General features: G+C 56.3%; 1 protein-coding gene across 4 annotated transcripts in view; it reads left to right on the top strand.

The window, feature by feature from the left end:
• ACOT7 (acyl-CoA thioesterase 7) overlaps window positions 1-15,837 on the top strand; it is a 73,265-nt gene that overhangs the window by 2,572 nt on the left and 54,856 nt on the right. Inside the window, exon 1 of one of the 4 annotated variants that reach the window (XM_080656775.1) lies at window positions 4,085-4,476. The exons of 2 other annotated variants lie outside the window; for them this stretch is intronic. In XM_080656775.1, the coding sequence (XP_080512901.1) occupies window positions 4,298-4,476 (179 nt within the window). In that variant the 5' untranslated portion in view covers window positions 4,085-4,297. Of the gene's footprint in view, window positions 1-4,084; window positions 4,477-15,837 lie in introns of those variants that run through there. One more of the 4 variants, XM_080656773.1, reaches the window with a different exon arrangement.

Below are 15,837 nucleotides of genomic sequence, written 5' to 3'. Positions count from 1 at the left end.
CTCCGGCCTGCCACCTGCACAGTCCCAATTCATACTGTCTTGGTCGAGTTGGCTGCGGGATGCCGGGCAGGACACCTGGCTGAGGTGAGCTCACGTGCCCAGAACAGCTGCCAAAGGTGGAGGGCCGTGACGAGGGCCGTGGTGACGAGGACTTGGCCTGGAGAAACCCCAGGACACCTGGAGAGTGGCCACATCAGGGTGGGGAGCCCTTTAAGGACATCGGAGCTGACACCCTGTTGTGAAAGGGGAGCCTCCTGACAGGACAGCCACGCCCATGAATTTAATGAGTTTCACTGAACTCCAAGGAGCAGTGTCCTGAGGAGGACCGGGACCTGGAAAATTTGGTCCCTGCCGTTAGGGGGTTTCCCAGTTCAGCAGGGAGAGAATGCCCCAAACCCCGCCGTCCTGCACAATTAAGAGTGGTTGATGCTCTGGGTCCCGAAGGAGGTGTGGAAGGGATAGGGGCTCTAAAGGCTGGCGAGGGCAGTGGTTAGAGCCCCCATTGCAGTCCCAGGCCTGGGTGGGCATTCACCCTCTGCCCCGCGGCTGCCTAGCCCTGCTCTGCCCTGTTTCTCATGGGTGGTTCCGAGTGTTAAAGAGCAGAAAGTGCATCCGTGCCTGGCAGGACGCCTGGCTCATGGAAAGTAAATGGCAGCTCTTTTTGTGGGAAAAGTGGGGCGCAGGCTCAGGAGGCCAGTGTCCTGGGTTCGAACCCCAGCTCTGTCTCTGGTGGGTGTGCACCTGCGGGGCGTTTCTTAACCTTGCCGGGCCTCAGTTTTCTAACCTGTGAATTGGAGATCAGGGCTGCCGCGAGGATGAAACCTCTGGCACAGAGCCCAGCATCACACACGTGAGCGAGGCTCACAGAGGGGACCCCGAGGCTCACGGAGGGAACCCCGAGGCTCACGGAGGGGACCCCGAGGCTCACAGAGGGGACCCCGAGGCTCACGGAGGGGACCCCGAGGCTCACGGAGGGGACCCCGAGGCTCACGGAGGGAACCCCGAGGCTCACGGAGGGGACCCCGAGGCTCATAGACGGAACCCTGAGGCTCACAGAGGGGACCCCGAGGCTCACGGAGGGAACCCCGAGGCTCACGGAGGGGACCCCGAGGCTCACGGAGGGAACCCCGAGGCTCACAGAGGGGACCCCGATCTCTGAGGGCCGAGCTTTGGGTGGCCAGGCCGCTGTGGGGCGCTGCCCCTCCTCCTCTTGGTCCCGCCCTCCAGATGCAGTTTGGGGACAGCATTTAAACTCTCAGAGAGCATTTTTCCTTTGGTTTATTTTCAGTAATCATAATTGACGCTGAGTTAGCAAATTGCATTTCTCCTTGTCGCACTCCGTGTTTTAGAGGGTTAGCCCCAGAAGCCTCCAGCCGGCTCTGTCACTTACAGCGGCGACAGTGAGGCTCTCGGAGCTCGGAGACTGGGCTGAGGAGACCGCCGGAGGCCCCTGGCCGGTGCTGTCTGCCAGGTGACCTGACGTCCCGGCTTTCCAGGGCTCACCCCAGCGCGGGTCCACCTGGTGGTGTGCGGCGCAGCCACGGCATCAGTGCGGGCCCCCGAGCGCTTGTGCAAGTCCAGCTGAGGGCGTGACCTGGGAGGTGCTGGGGGGGTGGGCGAGCAGTGTGGCTCCCTCAAGGACAGTGCGGTCTGTAGAAGAATTTAAAAACTGGACTTCCAGGGACTGCAGTCAGCTTTTATTTACTTATTATTATTTTTTTAAATTATTTTTTTTAAGTATATTTTATTGATTTTTTACAGAGAGGAAGGGAGAGGGATAGAGAGTTAGAAACATCGATGAGAGAGAAACATCGATCAGCTGCCTCCTGCACACTCCCTACTGGGGATGTGCCCACAACCAAGGTACATGCCCTTGACCGGAATCGAACCTGGGACCTTCCAGTCCGCAGGCCGACACTCTATCCACTGAGCCAAACCAGTTAGGGCTGCAGTCAGCTTTTAAATGGAGGTGGGCCTTGGCATGGCCCAGGCGGCAACCCGGAGCCCTCCACTGGTAGGCCGTGTGCAGGCTGCAAGGTCATGCCTGCTTGTCCGCTTTGAGGTGCAGGTGCGCTAGGAGGCGCCTGGAGGCGGGGGGCTGCTGGACCAGGAAGCCTGGAAAAGGGCCCGGCCTCAGTGGACATGCCGCTGACATTGGCTGTGGGGGTGGAATTAATGGAAACACACCTAATTTACAGAAACCACGTTTGGAGGTAGTATTCTGGAACATTCCATAAAGCGATGCGGTGTCGGGTGAGGCTTGGCCTTTGCAGCCGGGAGAGCCTGTGGTTGGGAGGCTGTGCTCATCCCCTCTCCCGGCTCCTGTAAGTGGGCCAGGCAGCCGCGTCCCCTGACCAGCTCCCTGCTCTCCATTAGGCCACGAGAGCCTTCTCCTGGGGGCAGGGCTCCGCCAGAGGGTCCAGCCTGGTGACCGCCCTGGGCACCTGCTGTCCACCTGGCTTTCTCTCACTCTAAGAGGGCTCCTGGGGAGGTCACTCCACCCTTGATCCTTGGCCTCCTTACCGCGAATCACTGAGGAAGCTGGTCACATGCAGATTTCTGCCTGCAGATGAGACTTCAGGGGAGAATCACCAGCATGCAGGTTTACAAACATTTATGAGGCATTTGGGGAGACTTGAACAGTCCCTTGATGGTTAATGATATTAAGGGATTCATACTATATTTTAGGTGAGATCATTGTTTGCGGTTCTGTTTATAAAAGGAGTCTTTAGCTTGTATTTATTTTAAACACACACACACACACATATAAATATATGTGTGTGTGTGTGTGTGTGTGTGTGTGTGTATATATATATATATATATATATATTTTTTTTTTTTTTTTCTTCCTTGAAAAGGAAGGGAGAGGAAGAGAGGGATAAATGCATCAATGATGAGAGAGAGTCATTGACCGGCTGCCTCCTGCACGCCCCGCACTGGAGATCGAGCCCACAGCCCCGGCCTGTGTCCTGACCGGGAATTGAACCATGACCTCCTGCTTGACAGGTCAGTGCTCAGCCACTGAGCCACGCTGGCCAGGCGGGCGTCTTTGTCCTTTAGAGGGAATGTGAGATGTTATGGCTGAGCTGTGATGTCTGACGTTTCCTCAAACGCTGTGCAGTGGGGAGAGTGGGGGCAGAGAGGAACCAGAGTTTGGAGCTATCTGGTGGGGCGGGGAGTCATTTCCTTTTGCTCTACTCACATAACCCTTTGATATCAGTGTTCCACAGTTAAAGAGTGAAAAGGAGAACGGGCCTGCTGGGAGCTGCGAGCCACTCCGGAGGCGGGGACTGTGGGTGTGTCTCCGTTCCCTGCCTCCCTGCAGCCCAGGACCCAGGGCAGCGCTGCCTCCCGCCCCCTGACAGCCCCCCTGACAGCCCCCCTGGCAGCCGCTGCGCTGCGGGCTCCTTCCAGCCCCTTCTAGCTGCTCCTGCCCGGGGCCTGGTGCTCCTGTTCTCTCAGCCTGTCAGACACCAGTGTTGCGACTGGTTCTTGCAGTTGCCAAAATGTCATTCAGTGATAACCATCAGGGAACTTGGAAAGTTATTACTCACAGGATCTGGAAATGCGCAGCAAGCCTCAGTGAGGTCGGGGTGGGGGGAGGGGGGAGAGCGAGCAAGCTGGGGGCGCAGCTTGAGCGGGAGGCTGTGCCGGTTCTGCTTTTATTGTGTTTGCTGTGGTGGGTGATGAGGTAAGAGGGAGAACTAAAAGTTCGGAGAGAAAAAAACAAGTGGCTCAGACGGTCAGTGTTAGAAATCCGCCAAGATCTCTCAAACAAAGGGGCCTGGCGGGCGAGGCCGGGCTCCTGCAGCCACCCAGCCCGCGGGCATCGTGGTTGAAGCGGATCCTCCTGGAGGTGGGTGCCTTGGCGGGCAAAGCCCCAGCCAGGCGCTTGCATTACCCACAGTGCAGACCCCTTCACCTCGTCTGTCTGATCGGTGTCTCTGGCCCGCTGGTGCGGCTGCTGCCTGGGCCTGGCTTGGGCCTGGCACCGCGTTCTGGGTGGGTGTGGCCACAGCCCCACCTATTTCCTTCCCACTGGCTGGCCCGGGCCCTGCTTTTTGTCCCATTTGCTTGGCTGTGTGACTTCAGGCTGAGTCATGAACTCCTTCTTGCATCACTGGCCTGCTGGGGAGCATCCTGCTGGGAGCCCCACCTGCTGGCCCTGCTGCCGGAGGGGAGGGCGGCCCCGGGGAGGCCTCTGGAGACCCGCCGAGCTCCTGTAGGCAGGGCCTGGAGACTGGAGTGGGGCTGCTGAGCCCGGTGCTGGGAACTGGGAACTGGCCCCTCTGGCAGGATGAAACTGCTGGCCTGGGCTCTGCGCCTCCATCCCCGCCTCCCCCACCGCGGGCTCCCGGCTGGGCGGCCACCTGCCTGGGAGTGTTTGGGGCCCAGGAGCTCCGCAGGGCTGTGGCCACGAGGCTGGGCCTCGGTCCGGGCTTTTGGAAGCAAGACTGGACCCTCTGCCTCTGGAAGGTAGGATGACGGGTTCGCTGCTGTGCCCCGGTGATGCCGGCTCCAACAAATCATCCTGCCTGAGGAGGGGGTGGGGCCCCGGGTCTGTGCCCGTTTGGCCCGGTGGGTAGAGCGTTGGCCCACCGACTGAAGGGTCCCAAGTTCGATTCCGATCAAGTTGTGTCCAGCACATACCTTGCTGAGCATTTGTGGAGGCAACCAAGAGATGTGTCTCTCTCACATTGATGTCTCTCTCTCTGTCCCTCCCACCTCCCTTCCACTCTCTCTAAAAATCAATGGGAAAATAGCCTCGGCTGAGGATTAACAAAAATGAACAAGTACGGCCACGTCATCAGAAGCACGGGTGCTCTAGGGCCTGTGACTGGCGTCCAAGGTGGGGGTAGTCGTGTGTGACGAAGCCCTTCAACGTAGAGTCTGTGCTAACTCTGGTTCCTCCATGTCGAACTGCAGTGCACTGTGGGACACCAGCTGGTGGCTTGGAGACTTGGCTGACGGGAAGGGGAATGATGTGCACAAACAGGAATGGAATTGCTGGGTCATAGGGTAGTTCTGTGTTGCAGTAAGAAACATTCAAACGTGTAGAGAATTTTTTTAGTTTCTTTGAGCCAAACTGATGCCCTATGTCAGGGAGGCAGTTTTTGTTGTTGTTTTTTCTAATGTATTTTTATTGATTCAGAGAGGAAAGGAGGGGGAGAGAGAGAGGAACATCAATGATGAGAGAGAATCACTGATCTGCTGTCTCTTGCACCCCCCACACGGGATGGAGCCTGCAGCCTGGGCCTGTGGCCTGACTGGGCATCGAACTGTAACCTCCTGGTTCATAGGTCGATGCTCAGCCCCTGAGCCCCGTGAACCTAGAAGCACAGAACAGGAGTTACAGGCCTGAGGCAGAACAACCGCCATGACCTGCCCAGTTGGAAATTTAGGATAAGATCACGGGAGGTTACTTTTCATAGAACCTGTTCCTTCACCCCGTCCGGGTTTAGCCTTTTGAGGACCTGCCAGCTGTTTGCCAGTGGCTGCCCTCCTCCACGCTCCCACCAGCAGCCTCAGAGCTCGCCAGCTGCTCCCCGCTCTTGCCAGCACTCGCTGCTGTCGTCTTTTTGATCCTAGCTGCCCTAGTGGAGGGGAAGTGGCGTCTCGTTGTGGTTTGGGTCTGAGCTTCCCTGATGACTAATGATACTGCGTACCTTTTTGTGAGCTCAGGGGCCGTGTCTCCGTCTTTGGAGAAATGTCTGTTCACACCACCTGTTCTCACCTGGCTTATTTGTCCTTTGTTCACTGGGAAACCCCGCGTGGGCCCGGCTGCCTGTCGCAATGTCCGGTAACGGAGGCAGGGTGGAATCATATAAGGCGTTTATTGGGAAGGCCAGCCAACCAAGAAGACAGGGCGGCCAAAACCGGTTTGGCTCAGTGGATAGAGCGTCGGCCTGCAGACTGAAGGGTCCCGGGTTCGATTCCGGTCGGGGGCGTGTGCCTTGGTTGCGGGCACATCCCCAGTGGGGGGTGTGCAGGGGGCAGCTGATCGATGTTTCTCTCTCATCGATGTTTCTAGCTCTCTGTCCCTCTCCCTTCCTCTCTGTAAAATATCAATAAAATATATAAAAAATTCTTTAAAAGAAGACAGGGCGCTTAAACAAGCATTCAAGTCCTGTCTTCCAGCAGGTGGGGGGTCAGGGTCCCACTGGGGAGTGGGCCGGGGCGGGGGGCCCTGGGGACGGAATGCGATCACAAGCAGTCCTGGTGAGAAGGAAAACCCCTATTTTGTAAAAAAACTGCTGTTTAGAATTCTCTGCTGTTTTTCTTAGACGGCCTCTTATTCTAAAAAAATAACTTCGCTTTCTAGCCTGCTTTAGCCTGCTGGAATAATGAGGAAGATAACCTTAGCTGTCTGACCTTGTAGGCCAGAAACTAGATATGTCCATACTCTCAATGCCATGCCAGGTGCATTTTTTAATTGGATAGAACTGTGTTGTTTTCAAGGCCAGCAGTGAGATAACCACTGAGCACACATAGGGCCGGCTCTTTAATAAAAAGGGAAGCTCTGCTTGTAGCCTTGCTGAGAATTTGAATTCATTTTCTCTAAGCCCACCGGTGAATAAAGTGTGACTCCAAACTCTCCTGCATGGTTTGATTATTCCGGTTTTCTGGAACCCTGGGGCCAGCCGGACCCAACCATGGTTCCTGGTTGTCAGGTGATGAGATGCCGGCTTGGCTCCTGGTGGGGTCGGCCTGACCGTGCTTACCCGCTCTGCCCGCGTGCTGGGCACAGTGTCCATTGTCCACAGCTGAGTCACCTCCTCCATCACTTTGCTCGGGATCAAAGGGAGCGCGCAGGTGCGCCGGCCTGAGAAAGGAAACGCAGAAAAGCTCAGCCTCTGTTCCCGGAAGAGCCTGTATTCTAGGACAGTGGTCGGCAGCGAGCCGCAGTTTGCCGACCACTGTTCTGGGACTTAAAGTTAATAGGATTATTTTTCAGATGAATCAGGTGCTCTATCAGATTGTAAGTCCCCCATCACTTTTATTTTTGAGCTGAAGAATTCCTTCTATATAGTATGCGTGATACAAGTTTCTTCTCAGATGTATGATTTGCAAAGATCTTCTCCCATTCGGTGGGCTGTCTTTTCACTTGAAAAATTTTTTTTTAAATATATTTTATTGATTTTTTTACAGAGAGGAAGGGAGAGGGATAGAGAGTTAGAAACATCGATGAGAGAGAAACATCGATCAGCTGCCTCCTGCACACCTCCTACTGGGGATGTGCCCGCAACCAAGGTACATGCCCTTGACCGCAATCGAACCTGGGACCCTTCAGTCTGCAGGCCGACGCTCTATCCACTGAGCCAAACCGGTTTCGGCTTCACTTAAATTTTTTATTTATTTATTTCAGAGAGGAAGGGAGAGGGAGAGAGAGAAAGTCTACTCAGCATCTGTTATCACACATAGTTACACATCTTTTTCTCTCGTGATGAGAACCTTCATTCTCTTAGCGACTTTCGAACATGCACTCCAGCATTCCTGACTGTGGTCACCACGATGGACCTGATAGCCTCATGGTTCCGCTCGCTATCTTCCATCTGCAGGTCTGTGTGCTTGACCCGTTTCCCTCAGCCACCCACCCACCCCGCCTCCGGCAGCACCAGTCTGTTCTCTATGAGCTTCTTAGTTTTTAGTTGTTTTTTTTAAGATTCCACATGTAAGTGCGATCATAGGTTGTCTGTTAAAGCAGGGAGAGGGCTTCATCTCCCCTGGTTGCCAGTGGGGGTGAATTTCTTGCAATATCCTGAGGAAAGGAACTGTCTGAGACTCGCCTGGGAGGATGCGATTTAGTAGAAAGCCCTGTTTCCATGGAATTAAACCCTGAGTTTCTGAAGTCCCATTTCCCGCTGTCCCGCCACGGGAGTGCAGCTGGGCTTCAGCAGAGCTCAGATCCGAGCCAGTGTCCGCAGTTTCCTTTCCTTGGGGGAGCCGGGCCCAGCCCGCGGCAGGCCAAGCTTAGCTTAGCTCGTGTTTGCCGCCGCAGTTCCTGGCCCGCTGCGTGTGCGGTCGGCATGGCTCCGGGCCGCAGGCCAGGCAGCAAGGAAGCAGGAACAGAGCCGCACAGGTCGGGCGTCACTGGGAGCCAAGAGCACACGAGAGGGAGCGGCTTTGTTTCGATAATGCATTCCCAACGTCTCACACCCTGGCAGTGGCCACGCCCATTCTGGCCGACGATTTCTGTTCCCAGGTATAACTGACAGAAAAGTACCCGCCTGCCCTGGCCGGTGTGGCTCGGTGGCTAGAGCATCGCCCTGCGGACTGAGGGTCCCGGTTCGATTACGGTCAGGGCAGATGCCCGGGTTGTGGGCTTGATCCCCAGTTGGGGGTGTGCAGGAGGCAGCCGATCATTGATTCTCCCTCATCGTTGATGTTTCTGTCTCTCTCTCCCTCTCCCTTCCTGTCCGAAATCAATAAAAAAAATGTTAAAAAAAAGAAAGAAAAGCACTTCCCTAGGTCACCCTAACCTTACTGGGCCTGTGTCTGTCTGCCCCTGGTGGGCTCCCGCCCCAGTGGGCTGCAGGGAATAAGCCGGTGGGTCCCCAGGGCGTGCAGAGCTGCCGCTTCCTGGGGAAGCTGCCCGAATGACATGCCTGCAGTGTCTGCTTCTTCCCTGCTCCTTTCCTGTGGTTAACGGTGAGTGAATCAGCAGTACCATTTTCTGGCTTCGCATAATGCCCTCAGGTTTCACCCAGGTTGTAGCAAATGGCAAGAAGTCATTCCTTTTTTTTTTTAAGCAAACATTTATCGCCCTAGCTGGTTTGGCTCAGTGGATAGAGCGTCGGCCTGTGGACTGAAGGGCCCCAGGTTCGATTCCGGCCAAGGGCATATGCCTGGGTTGCGGGCCGGATCCTCAGTGGGGGGTGTGCAGGAGGCAGCCGATCAATGATTGTCTCTCATCATTGATGTTTCTATCTCTCTTTCCCTCTCCCTTCCGCTCTGAAATCAACAAAAATATATTTTAAAAAAAGAGAGAGAACATTTATCTATAACATCACAGAGAGGGAAGAAGTGGTGGGTAGGAGACACGGGCTTAGGAAGCCCGTTATGGAGGCCCAGGAAGGGCCCTGGGGGCCTGGGAGTGAGGAAGGTGAAGGGGACGTGCCTGGAGAGATGGGGAGGGAGGGGGACGGAAAGGCGTGGTCTGCTCCGAGGAGGGCGGGCCGCGATGCCATTCTCTCTTAGGGCAGCACCATATCCCCCTGTGTACATGAACCGCATCTTATAACCTTTAACCCCGATGGACACCTAGGCTGTTCCCAGGTCCTGGCTGTAGTGAATAATACCGCCGTGAACATGGTCATCTATCTCTTTTAGTTAATGCTTTTTCTTCAGGTAAATACTCAGAAGTAGGGCCTGGCTGGGTGGCTCGGTTGGTATGAGCATCGTCCTGTACACCAAAAGGTTGCGGGTTCAGCTCCTGGTCAGGGCTTGTACCTGGGTTGTGGCTTCAACCCCCAGTTGGGACACATGAGGGGGGCATCCTATCGATGTTTCTCTCTCACATCGATTTTTTAAAATCTCTTTCTCTCCCTCTTTCTCTAAAAATCAATGAAAACATATTCTCGCCGAAACCGCTTTGGCTCAGTGGATAGAGCGTCGGCCTGTGGACTGAAGGGTCCCGGGTTCGATTCCGGTCAGGGGCATGTACCTTGGTTGCGGGCACATCCCCAGTGGGAGGTGTGCAGGAGGCAGCTGGTCAATGTTTCTCTCTCATCGATGTTTCTAGCTCTCTATCCCTCTCCCTTCCTCTCTGTAAAATATCAATAAAATATATTTAAAAAAAAAAAAGAAAACATATTCTCAGGTGAGGATTAAAAAAACAACTCAGTCCTGCCAGTGTGGCTCAATGGTTAGAGCGTCAGCCCACGCACCAAAGGGTCGAGGTTTCGATTCTCGGTCAAGGGCATATACTTGGGTTGTGGTTTGCTCCCCACCCCTGGTCAGGGAGGCTGGGGGAGGCAACCCGTTGATGTGTCTCTCAAACATTGATGTTTCCTCTCTCTCTCTCTCTCTCTCTCTCTCTCTCTCTCTCTCTCTCTCTCATCCTTCCCCAACCTCCACTCTCTGAGAAGCAGTGGGGAAAAATGTCCTCGGTGAGGATTAAAAACCCCCCACCAACCCAGAAGTGGTATTGCCACCGGAAAGGGACTGGGCCCAGAGCCATTCTGCCTCTGGACGGCCAGAGCGTGTGGGATCCTGACTTCGCGTAGGAAAGATTTCACAATACGAGTCCAAGTGACTGTGCAATGTTTACTGAGGCGGGGACAGGAAGCAAGGAAGGGCTTAGGGTGGAAGGGTCAGGGGAGCCTGGGCTGGCTGCCGTGGCCCCTGGAAACGTGGGAAAGCGTGGGCCATGCAGGCTGGGCTGGCTGCCGTGGCCCCTGGAAACGTGGGAAAGCGTGGGCCATGCCGGCTGGGCTGGCTGCCGTGGCCCCTGGAAACGTGGGAAAGCGTGGGCCATGCAGGCTGGGCTGGCTGCCGTGGCCCCTGGAAACGTGGGAAAGCGTGGGCCATGCAGGCTGGGCTGGCTGCCGTGGCCCCTGGAAACGTGGGAAAGCGTGGGCCATGCCGGCTGCGGGGCTCAGGAAGTGCGGGCACAGGAAGGCAGTGAGCCAGGCGGGCCGCTGGGAGCTCCCTGGAAAGTCACAGAACAGGGGCCTTGGAGACGGGATCAGCGTAAACCTGGGAGAGCTGCCACTGCCTGTTGCTCCCCTGGCGGCCAATGTCGGGGGACCCTTGGAGTTTGGGAGAGAAAAGCCGATGCCCGCCCGAGGGGAAGAGAGGCCTGAGCGCGCAGAGAGCCGCCCGGGTCTTACCTGTTTTCCAAAGGTGGGTTTAGGGGGGCCTAGGGGGGTCAATAGACTAGTCGTCAGCTTTGTGCTGATGAGCCAAATGAGACGTATTTCCCCGACTTCATCCGTCCTTGGGTGTCGTTGGCAAAAGGGCGCCACATGAATTTCTGTTATCTGCTTCCCTGAGTGGGTGATGTAAGCCACTCACTGGGCGGGAGGAGAAGTGGGAACACTTACTCCTGAGTGTCCTTGGGGAGGAGGACAAGAGTTGGCCATGTGCTAGGTGACCGGAGCGGCTCGGCCTGGAGCTGTCTGTCTCAGGCGCCCTGTGCCACGTGCCAGCCTTCCTGACGTCTCCTGTGGCATCTGGGGCTGCCTCGTGGGGAGCCGCCGTGCCGTGACCGCAGAGGCTGCCCCAGTTACAGTCCACCACGGCCGCTCCTTCCCCCCCGGCACCTTGGCGCTGCCTCTCGGCGACAGCCATCGGACAGGTGCGAGCGAGCCGCCCCGTGGTTGGGGCTCTTTTCACCCCGGTGCTGTCTTCTGAAGCACAGGGTCTGTCAATTTCTTTCTTTTTAAATATATTTTATTGATTTCTTTTACAGAGAGGAAGGGAGAGGGACAGAGAGTTAGAAACATTGATGAGAGAGAAACATCAATCAGCTGCCTCTTGAACACCTCCTACTGGGGATGTGCCCGCAACCAAGGTACATGCCCTTGACCAGAATCGAACCCGGGACCCTTCAGTCCGCAGGCCGACGCTCTATCCACTGAGCCAAACCGGTCAGGGCAGGTCTGTCAATTTCGATGTCCAATGCCTCTATTCTTTCGGTTGCTTGTACTGTTATTGTCAGGTTAAGAAACCATCGTCAAATCCAAGGTCACCAAGATTCACCCCATGTTTCCTACAGAACGTGGAGTGTGGCCGTCCAAGACGTGTTAGAATCCGAGAGCTGGAGGTCGCATGCAGTGGTCACGTGCTAAGCTGGCGCCCGCCCTGCAGGCACATTGGATTGGGCATCTGAAATGTTAGGAAAACGGACTTTCAATCCAAACGGGCGGTAGCTCTCAGACTGGGAGTTAAAGGAGTGGGAGAGAGAATGGCTTTTGCGAAACCCGTTTCCCCACTGCCGCGATGTGGTGAGCAGAGCGTCCCAACAGCTGCCGGGAGAAGCCCGGGGCCCGGCTCCCACTGCACCCTGCACCCGGCGCGCTCACTTAGGTAGCTCTCGGCCCTGGGGGCGCAGGGGTCACCTTTGTGTTACAGATGGGGACACTGAGGGCAGAGTGGCTTGCTCAAGGTCGGCCAGTGGGCACTAGAACCCAGGTCTGTCCTCTGTGCCCGTCGCATGCCCTGACCGAGGGCACGTGCTGGGTAAGGGAGGGTGGGTGATGGGGACCACGCCAGCCCCCGCTGCCTGGAAACGGCCGGCTCACTGGGTTTTGGAAGGTGGTGTGTCTCCCAACCTTGGCTGGAGGCCGAGTGCTTCTCCGAGCGGGGGTGCCAGGGGAGCGTGCCCACATGCCACCACTGCTGGGCTCATGCCCGTAAGCCTGCCCGGTCTCGGAGTGGCCTCGCAGTGACTCCCCCACGGAACTCGCCGGTGGGGCCGGAAGGGCTTCACGTATGAGGGGCTGGGGAGCACGTGGGCGTGGCTTCTGGTCCCTCCCCCTCTGTCCTGGCCGCCCAGCCCAGCCCAGCCCAGCCCTGCCCTGGCAGGGGGCATGCTGGATGCTTGAGGCTTCGCATCCCAGCCCCTCCTGAGCCGCTGAGTACCGTATTCCGGTATTCCGTTGCCTGTGGGCGCCCAGCGGGTGGAAACCTGAGCCGTAGCCGATCGGGTAGCCAGGTGCCGCCTCGTTCCCGGCCAGTGGCACCCTTCCCTGTGTTCCTCTGAGCGCCGGGACTGCGCCGCCCCGTGTGGCCCTTGGAACTCAGAGCTCTGACCGCCCAGTGGCTCTCTGGGCCCCTGGGGCCTCTCTTCTCAGGAAGCTGGATCTTGTGTGACGGACCCTCTGTGCTTCCTTTCATGACAGGCGCCCCCTTGCCCTGTGCCGCCGAAACCACGGCCACGCCTGGGGTGCCTGCCTGACCACGTTACCGGAGCACGGCCCGCTGCTCCTTCAGCCGGAGCCAGCGATAACGGTTTTTCTTGGGACGGGGGGGCTTTTGTCCATGATCCTTTTTGACTTGATTTTGCTTTAATTGCTTCCATGTACCTGCTGAATTTTCACATTTATTTTAAATAGTTAATGGACTGTAGAATGCAATGTAAGTAAGGAGGAGGATGTTTAGTTGGGTAGGAAATTTCCAGACTGCCTTCCAAAGTGGGTCCCGGTGAGTTCCTGCCGCTCCGTGTCCTCGGGCCTCAGTGTGGAGTCTGGCCCGTAGGTGCGCAGGGGTTTCCATTTGCAATTCGCTAAAGACCCTGTGATGCTGAGCATCTCATGCTCTTTGCCATCGGAGTGTCTTTTCCTTTTTCTTCTTTTTAAAAAATATTTTTATTGATGTCAGAGAGGAAGGGAGGGGGAGAGAGAGACAGAAACATCAATGATGAGAGAGAATCATGGATCAGCTGCCTCCTGCACGCCCCACACTGGGGATCGAGCCTGCAACCCGGGCATGTGCCCTGACCGGGAATCGAACCGTGACCTCCTGGTTCATAGGTTGACGCTCAACCACTGAGCCCTGCTGGCCGGGCAAGAATAGCCTTTTATCTTTTTTTAATTTTATTTATTCTTCATTTTATTTTGTTTTTAAGAATAGCCTTTTAAAAGAACATACTTTCATTTCTTATATTTTAACATGATACATTTTGATTTTTCATCGCAAGAGTAAGGAAAGGACTTTAAACTAATAGAAATAACATATACTAGTTATAAATAAACTGTCTCATTAAAGTGAGTTTGAAGGAAACCTATTTTTATCTGCTATTTAAAAATTTTTAATTTATTGATGTGAGAGAAGGAGAAACAGCGATTTATTGCTCCACCATTGATGCACTCAGTGGTTGATTCTTGCATGTGCCCTGACCAGGGATCAAACCTGCAACCTCAGAGTATTGGGACAGCGCTCTACCAGCTGAGCTACCTGGCCGGGGCTGACTTAATATTTAAATCCTTGAAAAGCTTATGCCTTATTGCAGAATTACCACTTTAAAAAATACCGGCAGTGATAACAAACTCAAAATGTGTACAAATGGCAGCTATGTCGTTTGTGTACTTAACAAGTTAAATACTCGCATTTCCCAATTTAATCTCCCGAGGAGCTGCCTCCGTCCCAATGTTAAGGAATTCTTTAATTTTATCATAGAGATCACGCCCTGCACCACGAGGGGCCTTGGAGAAGGCACCGCTCGAACACGCATCGACTCCCTCCTGCTCCTGCATCTCCACGGAGCAGCTGGCCACGTGCCCCTGCGTCCCTAGCTGTGCCGCAGGGAGAGAGGGCGCTCGGAGCCTGCGGTGCCCGCCCACACTGAGGCAGGGGCAGCAGTGGCTTCCTCCGGTCGGGTAACAAGCCCTTAACTGTGTCGGAAGCTCCGAGTACCACAGCGCCCTGCACCGGAGCATCGAACCCTGGTAGAAGCCAACCGTCCACCCGGTTCTGCTGCTTCCAGAACTCAGCCCCTGACCCCCAAGCGTGGCCCTCCAGGACCCAGGTTCGGGCAGGACCTAGCGGGCATACTACACGAGGGGGTGGCCCAGCCCTCCGCCAGCGCCGCCTCCGAGCAGTCTCCACGCGGCCTCCTCTGTAGACTCCTGGCCGGAGGCTTCTGTCCAGCGGCTCTCCAGCCGTCGCCCAGGCTGACCCTCGCTGTCTGAGCTGTCGCCCGGGTTGGTCCTGGGAGGAGGTGCGTGTAGCTTCCCCCTGCCGCGGTGTTTGGACCCCTCCCCCCGTGCTTCTCCACGTGCTGTGTGTTCCGAGCTTTTGCCCGTTTTCCTACTGGGCTGCTCGTTATTGCCGAGTTTTAGGAGATCTTCGTGCATTTTGAATACAAGTTGTTGTTTTCAATCGGCCGTGTGTTGTGTAAGCCTTTCCTCCCTGCCTGTGGCTTGCCTGGATTCTCCTAGCAGCGTCCTGGCTGGTCCCTTGAACGGGCCGCCAGGAGCTCAGCGTGTGGGGGCTTTGCTAGGCCTGGGAGCCAGGAGACAAGTCGGTGGTGGCCCCCGGGCTCTCGGCTCTGCGTCAGCCTCCTTGTTCCAGACACTGACCAGCTTGGGGGCACGTGGCAGGTGTGGCAGAGCCTCGACCAGGACCCGGACTTCAGACCTTGTCTCCTGGGCCAGCTGGCCCTGGCATACCCACGCCGCCTCCCGGGCACCGGCCCACGTGGCCTGCGGGCGACGCTCGGTAGGGTGGGCTGCTTTGTGCCCAGGATGCTGGGTGGGGCCAAGAGGCTGAGAGGGTCACTCTCCTCTCTCCCTGGCCCATTCAAGGTTGAGGGTGACTTCTTCCCACAGCCTTCAGGCCCAGTGTCCTCAGGGGTGCCTTCAGGGTGTCTTCCTTATACTCGGGGAGTCTGGGCCCTTCCGGGTGATCCTGCTATGGCGGGTAGGCCTTGGGCCTGCAGCTCTCTGCACACCAGGGTCCTTGCTGCCTGTCCGGGGGGTGTGAGAGGCCTTTGCTGACGCCACCTGGGGCCTGGCTGCTGGGCAGGGAGGGCTCCGGTGAGGGTGCCCGGAGCTCCCTCCAGAGGGCAGTCTGCTGCCTCCCTCCTGACTTTGCTGGGCCTCGGGCACAGTGCTGGTGGCTGTGGGAGTAGGGGCACCTGCTTCCACACAGGCACCAGCTCTGCTGGCTCCGGGAGGACGGACGCTGTGGTTACCTCCTGGGGCAGTGGGCTGGCTCCCAGTGAAGGGTCCTCATGCCAGCGGCTAACGGAGGAGCCCAAGGCATTTGCCAACAACTTGGATTCTCTGCAAGTATCGGCAGGGGTGGCAGGGTATTTGTTACCTAACCCGCTTTACTGAGGGGTAATTTCTATAACTGCTCACATTTAAGTGAGTAACCAGATAATCTGGACAC

This window comes from Plecotus auritus (genome assembly GCF_963455305.1).
Source record: "Plecotus auritus genome assembly, chromosome: 2".
NCBI classification, from domain to species: Eukaryota; Metazoa; Chordata; class Mammalia; order Chiroptera; family Vespertilionidae; genus Plecotus; species Plecotus auritus.
Note: the sequence above shows the minus strand (reverse complement) of the source record. Positions and strands in the feature narration are given on the sequence as shown.